Below are 23,661 nucleotides of genomic sequence, written 5' to 3' on the forward strand. Positions count from 1 at the left end.
ATTTAAAATTCGTCCTGTATTATGTAATTTATTACTAGACCAGGTGGAGAAAGCTGTTTTCACGAATATTAATGTCCACTTCTTGGAATCTGATTAAAAATATGAAAATGTAGTAAGTTATTAAGTTTCGCGAATATAATATGCGTAATAGTACAGTTTTAGCAAGTAATTTAAATGTTACAGTATCCTTCTTGAATAAAATCCCCTACTCTAAATACTATAAAGTGACGTCACTACTCATATTCATTGCATATTCCAAGAAAATTAATTCATAAACGTTTGCTTACAAACAGGAAATATTTGGTAGTAATCGCGTGGTTTAAATTTATGTCGTTTGCATACATTATTACTGGAAATCGTCATTCGGTTTTTGTAACTTTTATAGTTATTAATAATCTGTTACTGGTTCTAAGGCAGTAATTTTAACATCAATAATTAAAGCAGGTTTTGCTGTGTTGGCGTTTTTTTTTCTCTATGGGACTCGCGGATTACGGTAAAAATGTTTTATGGTCTTTGTCAGTTAATAGTTTATTACCTTAGTAGACCAACAACAACTCTTTAATATTTTAAACAGTGGCAATCAAAGTCATCTAAAGTAATGATTAAATCTATGTTTTAATGTTTAACCATATCTAGTAGGCACGATTAACAAATAAAAACAATAATTATGTCTTTCGATCAAGTTAAAATTGATGTTTTTCTTTTAAAAAGTAGGTAGTAAATATAAATAAGTACTTTGTGTTCTTACTTTCTTTGATGTCCAAATAGCAAATTAGCAACCCTATTAATATTCATTATAATACATCTTGTTTTTGTATAATAGATAGAAATCTACGCGGACGTAGAAGGAAAGTTAATATAAATGCTAGTTTTCATAATCTAACCAATTCTTTAGTACGTTGTACTCGTGAGTCACCATTGCAAAGGTAATTGTGATAATTTCGCATTGTTAATTCTATGTATAGGAAAATAAAGACAAGGAAAAATAAATAGGTGGAATGTAATGTTTCTAAGGTAATCAATTTTCAAATATGCAGACAGCTCAGTAGTGTCAACACAATTTCAATTCTAGAAAGATGTAAATTATTATGAAATATAAGTAGAAAAATTAACTTATAATAAGAGATAAATAAGTGCCTTTTCACACGTTCCGGTTGCTGGCTATCCGGCGCCGGGTACCCGGTGGTGAAGTGTATGGGCATGGTACGGAGCTTTCACATGTTCCGGCGTAAATTAATCCGGCAGGCGGTCGCCGGGTGCGCGCCGGATCCACCACTGTACGTCCGGTCGCCGGGCACCGGTTAGCCGGCGGCCGAACTGACAGTGGTGTATGGAACACGCAACTAGCTTTCACACGCGCCGGCCGGTCAGTCGTCCAGGTACAGTCTGCGAGAGTTGCAGTTTCTCATTTTTGTATCCTGACGTTGCAGAGTTCTTCAAACGGTTATGTAATTCATCAAAAGTAGTTGTACTTGAAAAACCTGTCTTCATGTGCTCGTAGATCTGGGAATAATGTATAGAATGCACCTAATGCTTCTCTTTTCATATTAATTGCATGAATTTCTTGATATTTCTTTCCGACACAGATATTTTCTTCTTCGATATTTTATTTTATTTATTTTTTTATGCATAACTAGGCAGGTATTTGATCAAACCGCACCTGATGTTAAGTGAGATGCATCATGCAGTCTAGGATATAAAAGCCACATTGCAATTATTTGTTCACGGTCCATCTTTGAAAGTATGAAATGAACGAGACTGTACTCTTGTCGGCTCTCTAGTCGATCAACCGGAGCGTGTGAAAGCTCATTTGACGCCGGGTAGCCGGCGCCGGTTAGCCGGCAACCGGGACGTGTGAAAAGGCACTAATTCATAAGGAATTAATATTTTTTTGTCCTAATTTTTTAGTGTAGCAATAAAAAAAATGTCATTTTTCATTTTCTAAGAAAATAAGCAGTTCCTTATAATTATCGCTATAATATTAGTCCTATGATAAGTGACGCCCACGCGTAAGAAGCCGCGGGCAAAAATACTCGTACTTCCTAGAATCATATTTATATTTATCTATGGCAATTAACCTTTTAACTAAGCTATGTCTAAAAATATAGCAACTGTGTGTGCTCAAGTTTTGCTTGACTGTAGTATTGACATAAATGAGAAGGTTTAATTTACTGGCAAAATATTTGCAACAGTAAAAGTTTACTAGAAACAATCCTAACACCGAATAAGAGTCTTCAGTATGAACTTACGAACTTAGTGAAAAATATGCGTACTTTTCCGACGGATGAATAAGATCATCCCGTGAAGAGTAGATCGAATCTATTTGCCTTTGGTAAATTGAAGAGTCGTGTTCCTTCAGTAGAAACTAAATGACCTGATGATAGTATCAATCATCAATGAATGCTGTCTGGCTAGCGTGGGAAGTAAGAGGCCCAATCCTCCATTTGCATCTAGTCGGAGATAGTCGTTTTCCTGCAGTACAAACTACATGTAATGACCTTATGATGAATATTCGGTGGAAACGAATGACTTAGGCTGAGATACACCACCTAACTTTGACCGTAACGAGTTTTTTGTATGGAGTTTGACAGATTTTTATTAAAGTAAGATGGTGCAACCCAGCCTAAATGATGATGATGAACGGGACTATTTCCACCTCTCGTCTCAACTCCTGTGTAGCCAGGATCTACACGTAAATTGCAGCGATGATGATGATACCCTACCCTAACCTTTATCTTTGTTCCAGTCCACCGTCTGATAGCAACTGGCGGCGGACGAATTCGGACTCGGCACTGCACCAGTCGTGCGCAGGGGAGCAGCAGACCGTGACGCAGCCGCTGTCGCCCCACCACCCGCTCCATTCGCATGCCCATCCACATTTGCACCCGCACCAGAACCACCGGAGAAGTAAGTAATCTACAGGGTGTTAGGTAAATGGGTATATGAGCCGACACTAGCCCATGTTAACATGGTCATATAAATGGTATGATAAAGTCAGGAAATTGATATCTCCATATTATTTTATTTTTCATACAAATCGGATTTTATAACATTTATTTTGTATGAAAATTTAAAAAATTAAAATGATGATATCAATTTTCTGACTTCACCATACCATTTATATGCCCATGTTAACATGGGCTCGTGTCGGTTCATATACCCATTTACCTAACACCCTGTATACTAATATTATAAAGCTGAAGAGTTTGTTTGTTTACTTGATCGCGCTAATCTCAGGAACTACTGGTCCGATCTGAAAAATTCTTTCAGTGTTAGAAAGCTCATTTATCAAGGAAGGTTATAGGCTATATACCATCACGATACAAGTAATAGGAGGAGAGCAACAATGAAAAATGATGCAAAAACGGGCTTTCACGCGAACGAAGTCGCGGGCACAGCTAGTCGTCGGATATAACCGCATTATAATACAATTGATTAATCTATTGTATCTCGATTCGCGGGGCTTGAAGGCATAATGACATTTTTAATCCACACCAAACCAAAGAACGGTAACACAAATACAATGCCTTGTTAACTCTTTAGTACAGCTTTCAAATAATAAGTGATACGTATTTTTTTCAGTGCGTTGTACAGTCGACAGCTAATCGAACTATACATTTTTGTTCTGAAATAGCCCTATCACAGTTTCATAAGAGGCCAGTGTACAGCTTATGCCGTATAGCCTGTACTTTAATAGCATAAATAAAATTCCTAAGGAATTTTATTCCGTTCGTTATTTGGAGATTCAAAAATAGTCTACATTGGACATTTGGACATGTAAAAGCACGAGTAAATAGATATTTCAGCGCAAATGAAAAGAGAATGCATTATTTCTTCTTTTAACAGAATTTGATTGCTTTCAAATCTATTTACTCTCCTACTAAGCTGTCTAGTAGGCAACATTTTAGCTATCCGAATCGGCTCAGTGGGTTTTACTATAGAATTTCGTGATCCAACTTGTGCCACTTTAAAACCGGAAATGCGAAATTTCGATGTTAAAGTTCACATCTTGTCTTCAATGCCAGTCAAGCTAATGATTATTTTAGTTTTATTTAGTAATATAGTAAAATTTTTCAGAACACTCAGATTTAATACATGGGCCTTAAATCGTGTCATGAAAGATTCGGTACAGCAAAGAAGAAAAAAGTATTTTTAGAATCTAAGAGATAGATAATAATCAATAAGCCAGCAATAAGTAGCGTTTCTTAATGCAATTTAAAAAAGTTCTAAAATTCAGAAATATTTTTCACCGTTGCGAAATTTTGCACTTATTGAGGGAGAACATACCTTTGAACCAGGGTTCGAGGATATATATCAAGGGATATATATCAAGATATATATCGGATATATATCCGATATATATCAAGCCGGTTTTGATGATATACAGGGTGTTTGGTGCATCGTGTGCCAAAATGATTTGGCAGATAGAATGGGTCATTTCCTTTATTTTCAGCCCCCATAACACGTTCCATGCCAGGCGGCTACTTTTATATTATTTTTTTTAGTAATTTCACCAAAATACCCAAATCGCATCATTTAATTTCGATTTAAAAAAAAACTACTAGCTGTAGCTTCAAAGTAAATATTTTGTTTTGACGTGCATTGATGTAGGGTTGCATCAAATCTAAATTTACTGGCAAATATCATCTAGTTTTTTTTAAATTCAGCTTTGAAGTTTTCCGAAAAGTTAAAAATGGACTGAACATTTAAGTTTACATGGCTATAAAAAAATAAATAGAAGATATAGCGATCTTCGGATTTTATCAAAACTTCTCTAGTCTATCCCCATTCAAACGGTATGCTAATCTTATTTAAATAATAACAATAACTTCACAAATTCCTTAAATTAGTGCATTGACTCTACTCGGACTGATTTGCGAAATTTGTGTTTATAGCCCCTTTTTGTGTGAATAGCACGTTATTAAACACCTAACAGGTAAAAAATATTTATCTCATGCAATGTAAAAACCTTTCCCTATTGTTTTTCAATGTGGATTTCTTGAAATTAAAGACGAAAATAATTATTTTGATCGTTTATTAATTATTACAAATTTTGTTCAAAATGACCGCCTCGGCAACGTATACACTCACGACATCTTCTTCTAATTTCGACTATTGTCGTATGCAGCCACAGTTCTCTTTTTATTACTACAAATGCGTTTTCTACTCGTGGATTAGAAGAGATGGCCCTATACAGTGGCCTGCACGTTCCCCAGACCTAATTCCGTTAGATTTTTACGTCTGGGGACGAGCTAAAGAACTGGTGTACGTAACGGATTCAAACATTAGAAGAACTACAACAACGAATAAAAAACGCCTTTGTAGTAATAAAAAGAGAAATGTGGCTGCATACGACAACAGTCCAAATTAGAAGAAGATGTCGTGAGTGTATACGTTGCCGAGGCGGACATTTTGAACTAAATTTGTAATAATTAATAAACGATCAAAATAATTATTTTCGTCCTCAAATTCAAGAAATCCACATTAAAAACGATAGGGAAAAGGTTTTTACATTGCATAAGATAAATAATTTTTACCTGTAGGTATTTAACGTGCTATTCACACAAAAAGGGGCTATAAACACAAATTTCGCAAATCAGTCCGAGTAGAGTCAATGCACTAATTTAAGGAATTTGTGAAGTTGTTGTTATTATTTAAACAAGATTAGTATACCATTTGAATGGGGATAGACTAGAAAAGTTTTGATAAAATCCGAAGATCGCTATCTCTTCTATTTATTTTTTTATAGCCATGTAAACATAAATGTTCAGTCCATTTTTAACTTTTCGGAAAACTTCAAAGTTGAATTAAAAAAAACCTAGATGATATTTGCCAGTAAATTTAGAGATGATGCAACCCTACATCAATGCACGTCAAAACAAAATAATTTACTTTGAAGCTATGCCTAGTAGTTTTTTTTTAAATCGAAATTTGGGTATTTTGGTGAAATTACTAAAAAAATTAATTTAAAAGTAGCCGCCTGGCATGGAACGTGTTATGGGGGCTGAAAATATAGGTAATGACCCATTCTATCCGCCAAATTATTTTGGCACACGATGCGCCAAACACCCTGTATATCAACTTTTAAAATTTGTTACTGGATTTGTACTTTTTGACATAAGATTTTTATTTTTTTAGGTTATTTGGCCGTATTTCAAAGATATTTCATGTTTTTGCTTTATTTGTCTGATTTTAAGTTTTAAAAACATTAAAAACATGTTTATGTAACACATATGCAATAGTATTCATGAATAATGCAATAAAATAATACTATGGCTTTCATACAAAACTAGCGGCCGCCCGCGACTTCGTACGCGTGAATCCCGTTTTTCCCGCTAATTCCCGTTCCCGTGGGAATTTCGGGAATTCCTTTCTTAGTGCACCTCTACGGTACCTAAGCTACGTCCCTTCCAAATTTCAAGTGCCTACGTTTAGCCGTTTAGGCTGTGCGTTGATCTGTCAGTCAGTCAGTCAGTTTCTCCTTTTATATATTTAGATGATATATATCAAAGTTGATATATATCGGATATATATCATAAATATCCGATATTTTGATATTTATAATAAATATCGGATATTTTCGAACCCTGCTTTGAACTAAGTACAAACTACAAAGCGTAAGCAAATGCATGTATTTTGTAAGATAAATGTTCATGTAGTCTTAAAATACGAATGCGAAATCTATACTAATATTATAAAGCTGAAGTTGTGGAACATGACGGTCAACCACCATAAGGAGTTAGAGCATTTAATTTTCCCAATCTTGGTTTGTCTATATATACTGGGCAGGGTAAAAAACTTCGTCACCGCGATGCAGGATTGTATGCGCGGTGGAGTTTGCCATAGTAAGATCGTAACAGCGCAATCTGTTGGTACCGTTTGTAGTGGCGCAATTTATTAATCACAGTTTGTTTATTTGGTTGAACGCGCTAATCTCAGGAACTACTGGACCAATTTGAAAAATTCTTTTTGTGTTGGACAGTCCGTTAATCCCTGAAGGCTTTAGGCTATATATCGTCACGCTAAGACCACTAGGAGCGGAGCACCAATGAAGAATGTTTCAAATCAGTGATTTTTTTCCTTTTGAGAGCTGACGCTGCGTAAACGGTTAAAGTTTCGCATAAATTATGTATGATAGGATTTTCCCCTTTAAAAGTTCTACAAAAAAGTCCGCTACAGCATATGTCTATCTTTTATGGTTGGCTCACTGTAACCTTTTTGTCTGGATGTCTGGATGTTTGTTCCTCTTTCACGCAAAAACTAATAAACGGATTTTGTTGAAACTTTACAGTATTATTATTTATAACCCAGGCTAATATATAGGCTACAATTTATGACGATATGTGACAAACTAAATTTCAATAAATAGTTAAGAGGTGAGAAATATCCTTAAAAACGCCATCTATCGACGTGCTTTTGACGGTCGTAAACATTCATGAGAGCGAAGCCGTGAAACGTATCATTAGTCCTAATTAGGAACTAAATATTACATTTATAGAACTGTTCATAATATTTAAAATTTAGTCATTATAGATATTTTATGTAATTGAATAATTCACTGTGTTTAAACGAGCAAATCAAAGTCTAAATTAGTGACCGCCATCTATCGACGTGCTTTTGACGGTCGTTAACATTCATGAGAGCGAAGCCGTGAAAAGTATCATTAAAATTTTATGTAATTGAATCATTCACTGTGTTTAAACGATCAAATAGTATTCAAACATTTAGATAATAACGTTAAAAACCATTTAAAAATCCTATGAGAACTTTTTCGACTTCTACACGGACGAAGTCGCGGGCAAAAGCTATTTGTAAAATCATCATCATCATCATCATCATCATCATTTCAGCCATAGGACGTCCACTGCTGAACATAGGCCTTTGTAAAATAATTAGACTAAATTATTAAAAGTGCCTACCCAAAGTCATTAGTCCACGCGGACGAAGTCGCGGGCACAGCTAGTAAAGGACATAAAAATAGAGATAATGGCAGAACTCTCAGCGTACGAGTCCGATTCACACATATCCGGATTTTTTCAGATTATTTAGTAAAAACAATTGGGTGTGTGAACATTATCTAATAAATCTTAAAAAGAAATGATAAGTTGGTATCAAAAGATGTAGTATCAATATTTTATCGACGTCAAACATAAGTTTACGCACTCATTTCAGTTTTGATTTTTGATAAGCATGTAAGACTAACTAACTACTATGGCATAAATAATATGAAATGAACCAAAATCTTGATCCGGACTCAAGAATAGATTCTCATAGCTTTTGATACTAGTTATTTGTTCAACTCAATGAGAGCTATCGTTTTTATACGTAACGGTTGGCACTATTAGCGATTGACATGACCCTACTCTACAGAGGCGCCATCCTGGTAAGTGCAAATGCGATAGTCCTCCTACCGCTTCAGCGCACACCAGTCGGCGCCACTGTCTACGCCACTGGCAATGACAGTGACCTTACTCTACGGTGGCGTCAACTGAGCGCTAAAACGATAGCCCTCATTAACAATTTTACCAATTTCATGGCAAATAAAATCGAAATTGAAGGCTAATTGAGTTTTTGCGTCATGTTAGGTATTTTAGATAATTTGTGAGTGATTTTGAGTAATGAGGGCTATCGTTTTAGCGCTCACCAGTTAGCGCCACTGTAGAGTAAGGTTCTGTCACTTGCTAGCAGCGAAGACAGTGGCACCAACTGGTGAGCGCTAAAGTGGTAGGAGGACTATCGCATTTGCACTCATCAAGATGGCGCCACTGTCAGGGTTCGAGGATATATATCAAGGGATATATATCCGATATATATCCAGCCGGTTTTGATGATATATATCAACTTTTAAAATTTGTTACTCTATTTGTACTTTTTGACATAAGATTTTTATTTTTTTAGTTGATTTTGCCGTATTTAACAGAATATTTTATGTTTTTGCTTTATTTGTCTGATTTTAAGTTTAAAAACATTAAAAACATGTTTATGTAACACATATGCAATAGTATTCATGAATAATACAATAAAATAATACTATGGCTTTCATACAAAATTGATATATATCAAAGTTGATATATATCGGATATATATCATAAATATCCGATATTTTGATATTTATAATAAATATCGGATATTTTCGAACCCTGGCCACTGTAGAGTAAGATCCTGTCAATCGCCAGGGGTGCCAACTGTTAAGTATAAAAACGATAGCCCTCATTGGTTTATGCTATCAAACATCCAATTGTTTCAGCCGCTGACATCCACTTAGATGTGTTGGCAACACTGGGCATGAGCCCCAACAACCGTCCGAGGTCCTCCTGCGAAATACCCAGGATACCAAACAATAATAAGTAAGTGGGTTACATTATTTTTCCTTTTATAAAGATAGCCAGTTTCTCTGTGGTCGAGGATTCCGGCTGAAGCTCGCGTCTACCTTCGGCCTAGTCATCACTTTCTATCAGGTGAGATGCAGGCCAAGAGCTTCTTCGTTCAGGCAACGTCTGCTCATATTGAAAATGTTTACACGCAAAGCAGCTGCACAAAATACACAGCTAAAACTTAGGAGGGTGACTAGAGAAATGATATTCTCTACCGTACCGAGAGGGGACCGTAAGATACCTACCCAACGTCACTTAATACTAAGATAAGCTACATGGAACACATTCATAAAAGTTGTGATAAGCTTGGAACAATTAATTAATAAACCCCGATTTGGCCGAAGGCCATGGAGCTTATCTTAGTATTAAGTGACAGAGGGTATCTTACGGTCCCGGTATCCGGTACAAAGTCATCAAGAAAATAATTAAGAAGGAGGTAATTACAAATGGAATAAAAAAGAATTCAGAAGACAATAATAAGCGGAACTTCATAGCCGTCTTGCAAAAAAATTACATCACACTTTAATTAGCGTTACACTGATCGTTAATGTAATATGATAACTTCGTGAGTTGATAGCCCAATTACGCTATGTATGTTTAAATGTTTTATTTTATTGCACTACTAGAACATAAAAATGTAATTATCTCGAATGTCGTACAGGATAAAATGTATAAAAAAGAACGTTGATAATGCTAGTTTTTTTTCTTGAGGAATAAGACTTTTTGAAATATATCTTGTCAAATACTACTTAGATCGTCAATTAGATACTAGATTACGGAAATAAAGCATTCATGTTATTTGACAAGTCATTCAAATAATCTATCATTGCTTATAAGTTTAATAACCGAAACACGTCATTATTGATATATCTTTGCCTACATCTGCATTATGCTTATGCGTCAGCCCTAGACAGATGATAATAATATGTAATTTATTATTTCCTTATCAACTGCCGAAATACACTATCTTAAAGAGATTATAGTCTAACAGTTCGATATAAAACCCCCTGTGATTGTTTATTATCTATCCGTCAATAATAATTCATTTCAAATGTGTGTAAAAAAATCTTTGAAGAATACTCAAAAAGCACCTTTTACACACAAGAAGCGGTCACCATACGCGCGTGTCCCGTCCCATAAAAAATGGCTGATTTAAGCCTCAAAAATCCTTATTAAACTACTGAAAATAAACTGTAAATGTACATCCTAAATAAACAAACGTTATTTGTTATTCCTTTAATGAAAACAGTATAAAAACATTACACACGCCTAACGATTCGTAATTGCCCCTAAGTGTCAATTTCAAATGAAGTATAATACGTGGATATCATAATAGTTCGAGGGAAACCCGATCAATAGTCTCTGTAGTGTAAAAACATACGTTCCTATATACTTTCCGTTAACTACCTATTAATGTCATGAAGACACCCAAGCAGACATCGCCGTGTATAATTGAGATCAATTTGTCACACGCACTTCACCGCAATTATACTATTAAAGAATTCTCAATGTCATTCATTATATCGCGACATTTATGTAGGTACTGCTAACTGTTTGTGACTAATAAATTAAAATAGATAGACTTTTAATTGGGCAAGAAGTGAACGGTAATTATTAAAAAGACACACGCGCGAGTCCTGCAAAATGGCGGCAAAAACTTCACCACAACAACACCAGTCTTATCTGTAACAGGGTTGCCATAGCTAAAATTGCAATGGCTAGACTTGTAAACCACGGAATTTTTATTTGTTCTATGTATCAATGTAACAAACAGATTTCATCCACATACAAACGGTTTCACTAAAGATTCTGCAAATTTATCCTTTGATAGAAAGTCTGCTCTCTTGAGAGACACAACAATGTTTAAAAATAACCATTAATTCTAAGCTAAGACCCGGGTGAAACCCGGACTGATAGCAGCCCAATCTTTAATCTTCTCCCTTTTTTGACTCGGACTTGTCTTTTTAATCCATAAACCTCTTATCCAGTGTATACGAGAGCGGGGGGGATGGCGGGGGCGGCGGCGGCGGGCTAGGGGCGGGCCAGGGGCTGATGTGCGGCGACCAGAAGATGCCGTGCGGCTCGCTGCCCAACCTCACGTCGGTCCACTTCCCTCCGCCGCACCACCTGCCGCACCGGACCTCGCCCGACTACAACCAGCCGAGATATGTGAGTGTTGCTGTTCTGGACTCTAACACAGGGGGCTAGAGGCTAATATGCAGTGACCAGAAGATGCCGTGCGGCTCGCTGCCCAACCTCACTTCCCTCCGCCGCACCAACTGCCGCACCGGACCTCGCCCGACTACAACCAGCCGAGATATGTGAGTGTTATTACTGTGGACTCTAATACAGGGGGCTAGGGGCTAATATACGGTGACCAGAAGATGCCGTGCGGCTCGCTGCCCAACCTCACGTCGGTCCACTACCCCCCGCCGCACCACCTGCCGCACCGGACCTCGCCCGACTACAACCAGCCGAGATTAGTACAAAATAGTGTCACACACTATGAACAGAATTTTAATGGAACAAGAACAACAAAAAGTGAGTTAATGTAAAAATATATTAGCTGTTTCAAATGTCATGTTTAATTGCAATGCAGATTTAACTTGGATTGTGTTAGATCTGTTTTTAAATTTACAAGAAAAAACTGCATTAAACAGATTTTTTTTATCTAAACAGGCTGCGCGAAAACCGTTGAAAAACGATTTCTCACTTCACGCCAAAATTAGGTACTATTGACTCATACATAATGTATGGTTTACTGTGTTACATAATGCGCCTGCATATGAGCTTGAAATATTGTTATCTAATAAACTATTAAAACAAACTATGTACGTTTTAGTGCGTAGTAAATTAGTTGACATACAAATACTTAATGTTATTTACCGCGTAGTAAATTACTTACACTAAATACTCCAATTTAATTTATGAACAAATTCTTAGTTATATGAAAATTTTCTTTGTTTACGATTTACAATCCTTTGTACCAAATCATATTATTATTACTGTGTAAGTTTGTAAAAGTTGGCTAGTTAATAGTTAGCGGATTGAACTAGGCTATTATTTAGGTAGGAGGGCGATAATTATAAATACTTTTTACATCGGGGTAATTAGTGGACTTAGTCACTATATCGAAGTGCCCAGACCGTAGGTATATGAGTATATCGCATAGTAAAGCCACACCTCGCGCTGTGTCGAGCAACTTTAATCATTAATGACATCGATCATTCATTTTTACGCTGTAGCAATGCTGGTACTTGTAATATGTAAAACTTGCGCGAATGTTACTCAAAAGGCGCAGTATGTGTTTTTTCGTTTCCTCAGTACTTTTGGTGCGCAAACCGCAACGCAAAAGGCATTATATTGGTAAAACTGCAATAGGACATACTTTTTGAATAATCATACTTTGTCTTCTTGTGGAGTTCAATGCGCTCCGGGTTACGCTTTGACTTTGCATTGACGACAAGTGACCCAAAACACAGTAACTTAAATTGTAAAGTGGCCTAATTAACACGTCTAGGAGAGACTATCAGTATTGAAGCCTACACACACCAAGGTTTTTTAGGTCCAATGTGACATTTGATACATTTTAGGTTAACCAAATGCACGTGCGAAAAATCAGAGAGCATTGACGTCATTTGTCTTGTTTTGCACTTGGAGTACAACGCGCTCTACGTTACACTATAGTGCCTTTGCACAACAAACTCACTGAAACTCGCTGAACAGTGACTAAAAATACCTAAACTTAATCGTAAAGTGACGAGAACACAAGGTGAGACAACACGTTTTGTTGCCTATGTAACTACAGATAAAACAAAGCGTGCAAAGTTCCCAAAGCTTGTCAAAAGTGTCAAGTTTGAATTACACCTAAGGGCTCTCAAAACGTCGTTAAACAAGTTTTTCTTTTTTGCCCGTAGAGAATGTCTTAGTTCGCTTTAATTTGGCATTCGTTCGTTTTATCCAAATTACGTCCACTGGACAAAAGCCTCCTCAAGGATTTCCAAAACGACCTGTCCTGCGCTGCCCGCATCCAGGTAGTCCCGCGACCTTCTCCATATCATGAGTCCACCTAGTTGGAAGCCTGCGCACACTACGGCATTGGGCATTAAAGTTTACTTAAAAAAGAGTCTTAACTCCATGCTATACGTTCTAGAGCCCCACATCACCCGGCGCGGTGTCGCCCGGCGGCGGCAGCGTGTCCCCGGCGACCGGCGGGCTGTCGCCGGCGTCGGGCTCGCCGGTCGGCGCAACGGTCCCGCTCGCTAACACGCTACACCACCCGTACGACCACGGCACGTCGTTGTACGACACACAGGTATGTTGCTGGCTGGTTTGGTGTTCTTTTTTAAATCTGACGAAATAATAATTAGAAACTTTTTTTTATTTGCGTTAGTATTCCAAAGAGGTTACGTTTAGTGAAATAATAGTGCAAGAAATATCGTTATAATAAGTAACATCATCATCTGTTGTTTCAATCATGAAATGTGTAACTCCTAAAGAATACTAAGCTCCACAAGTTTTTTATTATATTTTATACTAGAAAGATGTCCCATAGAAATGAGGGTTGTTTTTTCCTTTCCTACTAATAATTTGATTCATTTATTCAATTCAAAAGTAAATATTTTTAACTATATCAGAATTATCAAACAACATCATCAAATCAAAGAATCGACGAACTGATTATGTCAATTATGGTTCGGCGGTCTCAACTGTCAACCCAATCATATGTATTTCATTAAAAAAAAAGTTTTATATCGTGTTTATACTGTTGATAGTATGTTTAATCCCACTTTACATTTTCAAATACTCAATCAATTATGTGTATATTGAAGAGTATTCTTATTAATTCGAATATAATTATTAATTCGAAAAAAAAAAAAAAAGTTATATATTCAGGAATTCAATCGATATTAATCATAGCATTGTTTTTCGTATATGGCGCGTCGGTTCCTTGCTGATAACGGACGTCGCAATGTATAATGCAAACGATTGGACGCTGAATGAAAATTATTCCTACCCTGTTTTATAGACGCTCCTATGAATGCTTTTAGGCAAATTAAGAGTCGAATTCGGCTATGTAAAGACAATAGTAATCAATGTCAAATGTGTACGTTAAATTGTACCATGAAATTTTAATGGTTGATTTAACACTGCTAAACCATTTACCCTCAAAACGAGCCATGTAACCTTATATCTTATGTAGTTCTACTAAGTAAGTACTATTTTGGAACAAAATGTATAGTCTGATGTACTGTCAAAGTATCGATATTAGTTGAGCTTACTATAATTTTGTTGTAAAATTGCACACCTATCACCACTACATAAGAAGCTACAGTGTTATACTTTATGCACATTTGGTCGTGCTATCAATATCTGAAACCAACCATTAAAAGTTCAACGTGTAGTATTGTAGTGTGTGTAGACACTAGATCTAACCAAAGCTTGGAACATGTAACTCGTGTCAGCTAAATTACTATCTGATAGGGATGTTAACATTTATGTTGTTGTTTTGTTTTGTTTGTGTTTATTTGCTTTCTACACAATATCATTTTTTGTTTATTTCAGAATCACTTATCTGTACCAAACACAAATAATTATCTTCATCATAATAAGGTTCGTTTTCTTTTTTAACCTCCTTTTAAATTTTCCGGTTCATACGTTTTCTCCAGGCGTTTGCTTTTGAGTGCTTTGCGCGTCGGTGACACGCACCCTTGAGGATATAACTAATATCCTCGATGCTCACACACATTTTTAACAATTATAACAATTTATAAAGCTTCCATCGATGTACTGATACTATCTGCATGTATTAACAGTTATTCGCTTTAATCTAACAGCACTATCAAATTATTCAAAGCAATTTTTGCTTATGTCATACCATAATTTTATCACAGAACAATCTAAATAGTAAATTAATGTACTACGCATTGTGTATGGAGGTTTTTAACTTATTACTATTCCAGTTGAATTTGTTTTGTGTACTTTTCCAGTCCATTTATTTATTTAAATTACACTCTGGTGTATAATTTATCTTGATCATAATTATGTATCGAATCTTTTGATGTTATTTTAGGTTATTTTTTAACTCTTCTCTTTATTAGTGCTTATTTTATTGTTCTGGGGTTGGTTATTATTTCAATGTTGGAACAGGTTCTGCTTTTACTATCAGGTAGGAAATTGTGCTTAAACTTAGCATTACTATGCATTAATATTTATTTTGTAAACTGTGTAATATTAAAATAAATATTTAAGTGCCAAGCAAAGCTCGAAACCGGTTAATATTTCTCTAAATTGAATCAAAAATTTTAAAAATCCCTAGAATGGAATTTGTCACAATATTTGTCAAATTATAAAAATTGACTTAAAAACTGTATTCCGGTTAAGATAACATAGTAAATTAACCGGTATCCGTGCCTTGGCACCATATAAAAACCATTTTAAACTTAATAAAAATTGCAGTTAAATTTTTTTCGTTGCTTTTTGTGTACATAGATTCGTAATGCTCAAATTTTATAACTATTGCCAAATGTATTTGTTAAAATTAAATTGTAATCTACTTATTTTCATTATTCATTTAAATACAAATGCTTCGCAGTTAACAGCGTTCATTTTACATTATTTCTATTACAGCATGTCAAGCTTTGCCTCAATCTTAAAATAGTGTGACCAAAACCTTGAACTAACATTTAAAAAAACATTGTAATCGTGCATTAGTGCTTTAAAATTGACTTCTTACTTAGTCACACTGTTTTTTACCTAAACTCTTTGCAATAAAGTTTAATTTAATCTGCGTTGACGGTGAACGTTTTGGCTGGTTACAGAATATGTCTCCATTGGACCAAGGGTGGATAACGTCAGGGTACCAATCACATTGTAGTCCGCCCTCGCAATATTCATCGACATCGAATATAAACATACCCTCACCGACGGTAAGTGAATAATTCATCTTCTATCGTATGTATTGTAATGTCAAAAAGGTCACAACACTTAACTATGGTGTCATAGATTGTGAACTGACCTACGCTTACCTTTAAACGAAATTAATCGAACTGGAAAGTTACATTAAAAAAAGTTGGTGTCGATTTAAATATAAAAAAGTTTCATTTCAACATAACTACTTTTTAATAGCTTGGGAAGTTACATATTAATTATTCAAATCACTTGGATACGTGTCAGTGGAAAGATGTTCCGTCACTGTTCGTAATTTGTATACAATATAAATAGAAAACGTTAAATTTACGTCAGAGGGACAAAAAAATTGCCGTAACTCGTTTAATCCGCTTTGAATATTTATACGTCAGATATGATTCTAATTGTTTTCCGTCAGAAGAAAAGTGCCAAGATGTTATGGAAGACTTAGCACGCAAAAAATATTATAACTAGACACTTTCGATCTTGTTACAAAAATCGCATCTGGATTAAAACATTTAATAGAGTACTACAACACGAGTGACCTAGTATCCTTGTAAATGAAACACACTTTTCTAGGAAAGCCTCCATTTATTTATAACAGTTTCACAAGTACCGTTTTCTTTATTCTATTTCGATCTGCACCTCTATTCTTCTGATTAAATTCATTGTGGATTCCAAGACACTAAGCTACTTAGCTACTAGCTTAATTGGAGGGCAAACTGTAGATCCTGGCTAGACAGCAGTTGTAGGAGTGGGAAAAAGAGGTGCGATTAGTCCCGTTAATTCTCGTTATAGACCCACTACAGCGAATTGTCCCATCGGTGACATTGACAGGGGGCGCCACCGTCAATACCGGATCGCTGGTTCCGATTTTTGCCACGTATTTGCCATGCCAATTTCTCATAATTTGTCAAGCTTTACGTTTATGGTTCAAGATGGTGCACAGTCCGGGAAGCCCCGCGGAGTCTCCGTCGGCGGCCGACTACAACCTGCACCAAGTTCTGCTACAGCCCTTCGAACAAATCACAATGGTAAGTATTGTCGATGTTTTTTTTAACTGACATATTGAATTGGCAGTTACTGAACAAAAGACTTTGTAGACTACTAACTAGGCTTTATTTTTAATTCGAGTCCATTCAAACTTTATCTATGTAATTTTATAACATGCTGAAGGTGTATTTCAAATGAGATAAACACGTTGATGTGTAAAGTAGAACAGTAGAGTCTTGAGTATTATCTTAAGTATATTCATGATTTGTATAGATTTAAGGCCGTAATCTATGGTTCAAACATTGGATTTTAAACTCGAATTAAAAAATAGAGTACATGTTGTAGAGTTTGCGCCACAGAAATACCCGCAGTCCTGTCGCTTGAGAATATGCACAGTAAAATGATCTGAAACCAAAAATAATGTCTACAATTGCAACCAATAATAATTTGATAAACATGCTTCCATAAAATAAATTAATTATTTCTGACGTGAGTTTCTCTCACTAAATACACACACGTCAGTTGGATGCTGTGCTTTATTGGGTAAACGTAAAATATGTATCGTTCTTATGAAACTGACCAACAGTTATCAATAAATAAGAATTAATGGCGTATTGAAGAATGCTTTGGGCACATCTGAGTCAGTTCGCTTAAGTAAAATTATGGTGCAATTAATATTTATTGTTCACATGAAATACCCTTTTATGTAAAATGTTTATAATATTTCTATGCTTCAATGGAATAGCAGGGAGTTGTAAGTAATATACAGTCATAAATATTTAGATGCTAACCAAATGCTTCTACATTCGGATGTACTTATACGTCTGGATATCGATGTATATTTAAGTCAGTACAAACTTACTAAAAGTCTTACCGGGATGAAAGATTAGCTGAATATTGGCACTCGCAAACTGGAAATAAACTGACAGTGCACAGTTTATTAAAGATCGCCGCACAGCATATTAAATACTAGCACAATAGAATCAGATGATTATAGATTATCGATATTGTAATATTAAGAAACTGTGACTGAACATCACTTCACTATTAGCATATTTGTTTTAGAAACCTTCTTCAATCACATACCTAATTCAAATTTCAGTCGCATTTCCTTAACATGTTGTCGAAACAGCAAATTATAAAATATACAAAAACCTGAGAGACCATACGAGATCGAATTGTATGTAAGAGTTCAGGATGATTCCTGTTGCAATGTTGGGAAGTAAATAGAAAGTAGTTCTATGTACATACATAATCGATATTCATGTGGTCTTGTGATAGAGTTAATCATAATTATGTACAAACTGTCTCTTCTTATAAATTCTAACCACTCATCAATAGCTGTTACATGATTAATATAATAATATTAATCACGTCAAATTATGTTGTTGTAAAAAAGAACATAGAATGCAACAGAAATAGACAAAAGCAAACTATTTGAGTAGTAGAACCAACCCTTGTTTGATCATGTATAAAACCCTGCATAACCAGATGACGCTTTTTATGTTCTATTGTAAATCGTGCCCACTAGAAACTAAAATAAGTTTGTAAAGAATGAAAAAGTAACACATCGGCCTCTTGGCGAAAAAGCAAGATTCTTTAGCATGAAAGACGCAGAAAACTAATTTAAAAAAAACTAAACTTAGGCCGAGACCGCACTACGGCTAAAACGCCGCGGTTTTTAACCTCGTGATTTTACGAGTATAACCAAGTAAATCTAATCTGAGGTAGCCAAATTGAGAAGTAGCCTTAATGAGAATTAGCCCTAATGCGCCAAAAGGAATCTCCGCATTGCGGCTTTTTTCCGTGTATACGTTTCGGGCAGTCTCGCGGTTTGGCGGGTTACCGCTTGCGGGAAAAAACCGTAGTGTAGAAAAACTAATGAGAATGAATGAGAGACAGTTTGTACACGGCGTTTGTTGTACGTACGTGTAACGTGAGTGATGTTGGCCAAGGACTGGGCGCAGCTGGTGCAGACGCTGGTCGAGTCCGGCTGGACCGCGCACGTCCAAGTCGCGGAGAATGTACGACACCCCCACACTACACTAACATACATAAAACATTGACAATTTGGTGCGCGATGCGTTGGAATGGGTCTTTCATAGAACTCAATTTGGTTTTCATCGTTGGCGCTGATAGTTCATAAAGTTAATATACCTAGCGGCTTAGAGCAACAAAGAATTGAGCGAGCGAGAGATGTCAACGCTGTGTGATAAAAAGACATGCGATGCCGTCGCCGTCACGTCTAACAGAACCGTTTTTTGCAACTATTTGACAGTTTGTTAGCACTCATTGGCACGCTAAAAATATGAGCTCTGAGGTTTTTTAAGATTTTACGTGCGTGATATGGTAGATTTTTATGAGAAATAGTGCCTCAGAAACGTGGTCACTGGTTCAGTGATTAATTATTGGTACAAAACAGTGAAATAATCCTGACCACTGACACACAAATGACATTTCAACGGATCGCGTTACCGTACCTTACATTACCTGTTAGAAATGCAAACACAACACTTCTAATCAGTCTGTAAAGTACTTTGTCAGCGATATCCGTCTCCCTCTCTTTTAGAAATATCTAAGGGTAAGAGAGAGACAGATACCTTTCCAAATTTCAAAATCGTTATACACTTTTGAGAGGAATAATTGATTTAAGTTTTATTAGCATTTCTAATATGGTGATAATTCACTCACTGAAAAGAATATAGAGGTGTATGCTATTGAATGGTATGTTGGCAATATTTGACATAATTACTTTTCTTTAGCTGTCCAAGTTTCAATGTTTATCTTCCTAGACTTGTATAATGAATGTGATGATTTCATTTTGGCTTCGTCATACACTCTATAATATTTTCTCAGTTTTATTATACTTATTTTACAAACATTACCGTGTTATGACTTTCATTGCTTATTGTACGAAGCGATGTGAGGATTGACACACACACATTGACATTTCTCATTTATTTGACATACTTTTGAGGCAATGAACATGAATTATTTTTCGACTACCATAGACAAAGAAAAGTTGTTCATTTCCTGCATCAGTATGATATGGTACTATTGTAATCATTGTACTATGTATCTTTTAAACAAAAATGATATCAATAGTATACATTTCTTTGTAAAGCTTTAATTTAATGCGTATAGTTCCTTAACATGTACTTTTTAATTATTTGCTTGCACAACGTACATAGTTATTTAGTACAAATTCTTAGTTATAGAAATACCCATACTGATTCGATAGTTCGGTTAAAGTAGGAAATATTAGTATTATTTTGTTATATCATAGAAAACATGTCTGTAGTAAAACTGTGCACAGACAGAATGTACCACAGCATACCTTCCACAATCTATCGCATGACAAGTCCATAACGTAGTTTGTACACAGATTTATATTTTGGAGCATGTTTTAAAAATGTACCAATCGTTCAAATGCACTTATTTTACTAAGAAAATGATGTATCGTTTATAAATGTCATGTGAATATAATTTAAGTTACCCGCCTGCTTCCTACGAATTTTATTACGCTTCGAGTGTCATTTTTATACAGTGTAGATTTAGTGACGTCATGTTGATTTATTTCAGGTTTTTCTGCATTTTTTCTCGGTGTTTTTATTGCTTCATATTCTGTTTGTCTATTAGAGTGAAGTGTTGAATTGTTTTATTTCGGTCGGCAGATGGATCAGCCAGTTTCGAGTTACAACACATCGTACATGAACCACAGTTCACCGCATTCGCCACAGACTACGAGTACGCCGCACACATATTCCCAGGTAACATTCTTGGATGTTCTTTTGTTTGATAAAGGGCGTATTTTATCCGTTTTGGGTCCTTTGGTTGAAATGTTCATATCACAATAATAAAGTGAAAATGAAAAATGTTTATTTCGTTAACAAAAACAATTAATGAGATTTGAGGTGGACTCTTTTTTGTAAGTGCAATGGCACCTGTGCCAGAAGGAGTCGTATGATTTGGAGCGTTTTTCTTATCTACCTGTAGGCATTTGACCGCGGGCATCAGCCGCGTAGAGTTTTCTGCAAAGCGTAGCATTTGGCACCTGAAGCTACAGCACCGGCCTTTAGGGTGCAACGTTCTGTAATTGAGGCCATGTACCGGAAAGTGCAGTGTAGAACGTCCACCCAAGACAACAAGGTGCACAGGTGATCCTATAAAGTTTACAGGAAAACACTGGCCAACCGGCCAATCTTGAAATCATGGTACCCGCTCCGTGGATCCGCACAAGTATTAGCCTTACTCCCATATTCACAAACATTACTATGAGGTCTCACAGTGCGCGTGGACGCACAGGGTGACACACGAACCAATCACAGATTTCCATTTAACGCTGTGCGTTCGATTTGCTGTTTCATTTAAGGCCGGGTAACAGAGAAAATGGCGAAAATGAGGTTTTCATTTTTCATTTTTGAGGTACTAAACAGTAAAATAAAAGGCTAAGATTTTTTTTGGGCATAGTTGAGGATATTTTCTAGGGCTATTAACGGATGGAAACACGATTTGATGAAGTTGACTCGATAGAATAAATTCCCAAAGTTACCTCTATTCGTTTTCTAATTATGGTTTTATTTTTAAAATAAGCGATTTGAGATTCTGAATCTTTTACTAAACTAAAGTTCAGAAATAACTTGAGGGCTTTTAACGGATGAAATTTTTATATTGCGTCTTATTTAGTTACTATGTTAAAAAATGTGGAAAAAATCGCCCATGACGGCTTGGACAATCTCAATCAGTCGCGCGGTGGCGCTTACGGAGGACGGACGCGTGTTATAAACTAGCGGCCGCCCGCGACTTCGTTCGCGTGGACCTCGTTTTACCCCCGTTAGATATGATGTTTTACCTCATTTTACCCATGTTGATAGATGGCGTTTCACGGTTTCCCCCGAATGAATATTTACGAACGTCATACCGTAGTTTGTCCAGTGCTGTAGATTTTAACCAATGACGATAGATGGCGCTTTTAGACACGTCTTATTTATTTATTAAAAATTTGCCACATATCGTCATAATGTTAATCTGGGTTATAAACAATAATACTGTAAAGTTTCAACAAAATCCGTTCAGTAGTTTTTGCGTGAAAGAGTAACAAACATCCAGACATCATGACATCCAGACATCCAAACTTTCGCCTTTATAATATTAGTAGGATATTTCACAATCCAAACTAATATTTACTATTTAGCATTTACTTATAGCCCGACCAGGAACATAAAAACCCTCGCCATGTTGCGGAAAACTAATGGTACTAATTTCTTTTAATGGCAACAGTAACTGAAAACTTCATTGACTTGTCACCTTGCATGTCAGTCTATTGCTGTCAAAGTGTAAACAAACTTTATTTTAAATGTGTGCAATTGATTTTATGAATTAAATTGCTAAAATCTTTTTAAAGTCGTGAAAGAAAAGTGGTTCACAATGTGTTAAAGTATTTGTCGAAGAGAAATACTAAGGGTTCGGACAATATTTTCATTGAATAATGTTTCCAACAAAGGTTGTCAAATTGACTGACATGTTTATCGTATAGTACAGTCCACTATGAAAATTAGCTGTGGTTTGTTTCAACTACCTATTTTAAAGTTTTTTGTCACTTTCTAAGTGTTGAATTTTATGGAATTGTAAAAGAAGTACCGAGTTTGATGCGTTCATGAGCATACATTGTAGTTGAATATTCAAGTTCTGAATTTGATGATTGATGAATAATAAACTAAATCCTACTAGCTCGATTGATGGTTTCATTTAATTTATTTAAACCAGGTTACCTATAATAATATTTTTTCGTTAACTATGAAAATATCAAATTAGCCCGTAATCCTGATACATAAAGTTAGCCTATTAAGTTAACACAGGTACGACTGTACTCAGTGTTGCACTATCAAATGCAATTGTGGCGCCTCTATGCCAGGGTTTTTATGTTCCTGGTCAGGCTATACAGTAAATATTAGTTTGGATCGTGAAATATTTAAAATAAAAAAAAGAATAAAACAAAATAGGGTTTCAAATTACCTATCTATAATCTATATTATAAAGAGGTAAAGTTTGTGTGTTTGTATATTTGTTAAATTGTAAGGGGTAATCTCGGGATCTACTGAACTGATTTTAAAAAATCTTTCACCAATAGAAAGCCACATTATATCTGAGTGTAATAGGTTATATAAAAACCAAAAAATTCCACGAAGGCGAAGCGGCGTGCGGAAAGCTAGTTTATTTATAACTAGCGGCCGCCCGCGACTTCGTACGCGTGGATCTTGTTTTACCCCCTTCATCTATCTTACGCGGTTCAGATTTTTTCATACAAATGTTTTTTCCCGCTAACTCCCGTTCCCGTGGGAATTTTGCAATATCCTATTGTAACTAAGCTTTAAGTTTACTAAGG

The 23,661-nt window shown here is 35.8% G+C and overlaps 1 protein-coding gene across 1 annotated transcript in view; it reads left to right on the plus strand.

Moving 5' to 3' along the window:
- LOC114359626 (CREB-regulated transcription coactivator 3) overlaps positions 1 to 23,661 on the plus strand; it is a 34,378-nt gene that overhangs the window by 4,717 nt on the left and 6,000 nt on the right. Inside the window, exons 3-11 of the mRNA XM_028314092.1 lie at positions 2,747 to 2,907; positions 9,248 to 9,347; positions 11,363 to 11,523; positions 11,631 to 11,695; positions 13,528 to 13,689; positions 14,940 to 14,987; positions 16,196 to 16,303; positions 17,222 to 17,317; positions 20,951 to 21,046. Coding sequence (XP_028169893.1) covers positions 2,747 to 2,907; positions 9,248 to 9,347; positions 11,363 to 11,523; positions 11,631 to 11,695; positions 13,528 to 13,689; positions 14,940 to 14,987; positions 16,196 to 16,303; positions 17,222 to 17,317; positions 20,951 to 21,046 — 997 coding nt within the window. The remainder of the gene's footprint in view (positions 1 to 2,746; positions 2,908 to 9,247; positions 9,348 to 11,362; positions 11,524 to 11,630; positions 11,696 to 13,527; positions 13,690 to 14,939; positions 14,988 to 16,195; positions 16,304 to 17,221; positions 17,318 to 20,950; positions 21,047 to 23,661) is intronic.

Source organism: Ostrinia furnacalis, unplaced genomic scaffold, assembly GCF_004193835.3.
Source record: "Ostrinia furnacalis isolate ACB-3 unplaced genomic scaffold, ASM419383v2 OfSCF4519, whole genome shotgun sequence".
NCBI classification, from domain to species: domain Eukaryota; kingdom Metazoa; phylum Arthropoda; class Insecta; order Lepidoptera; family Crambidae; genus Ostrinia; species Ostrinia furnacalis.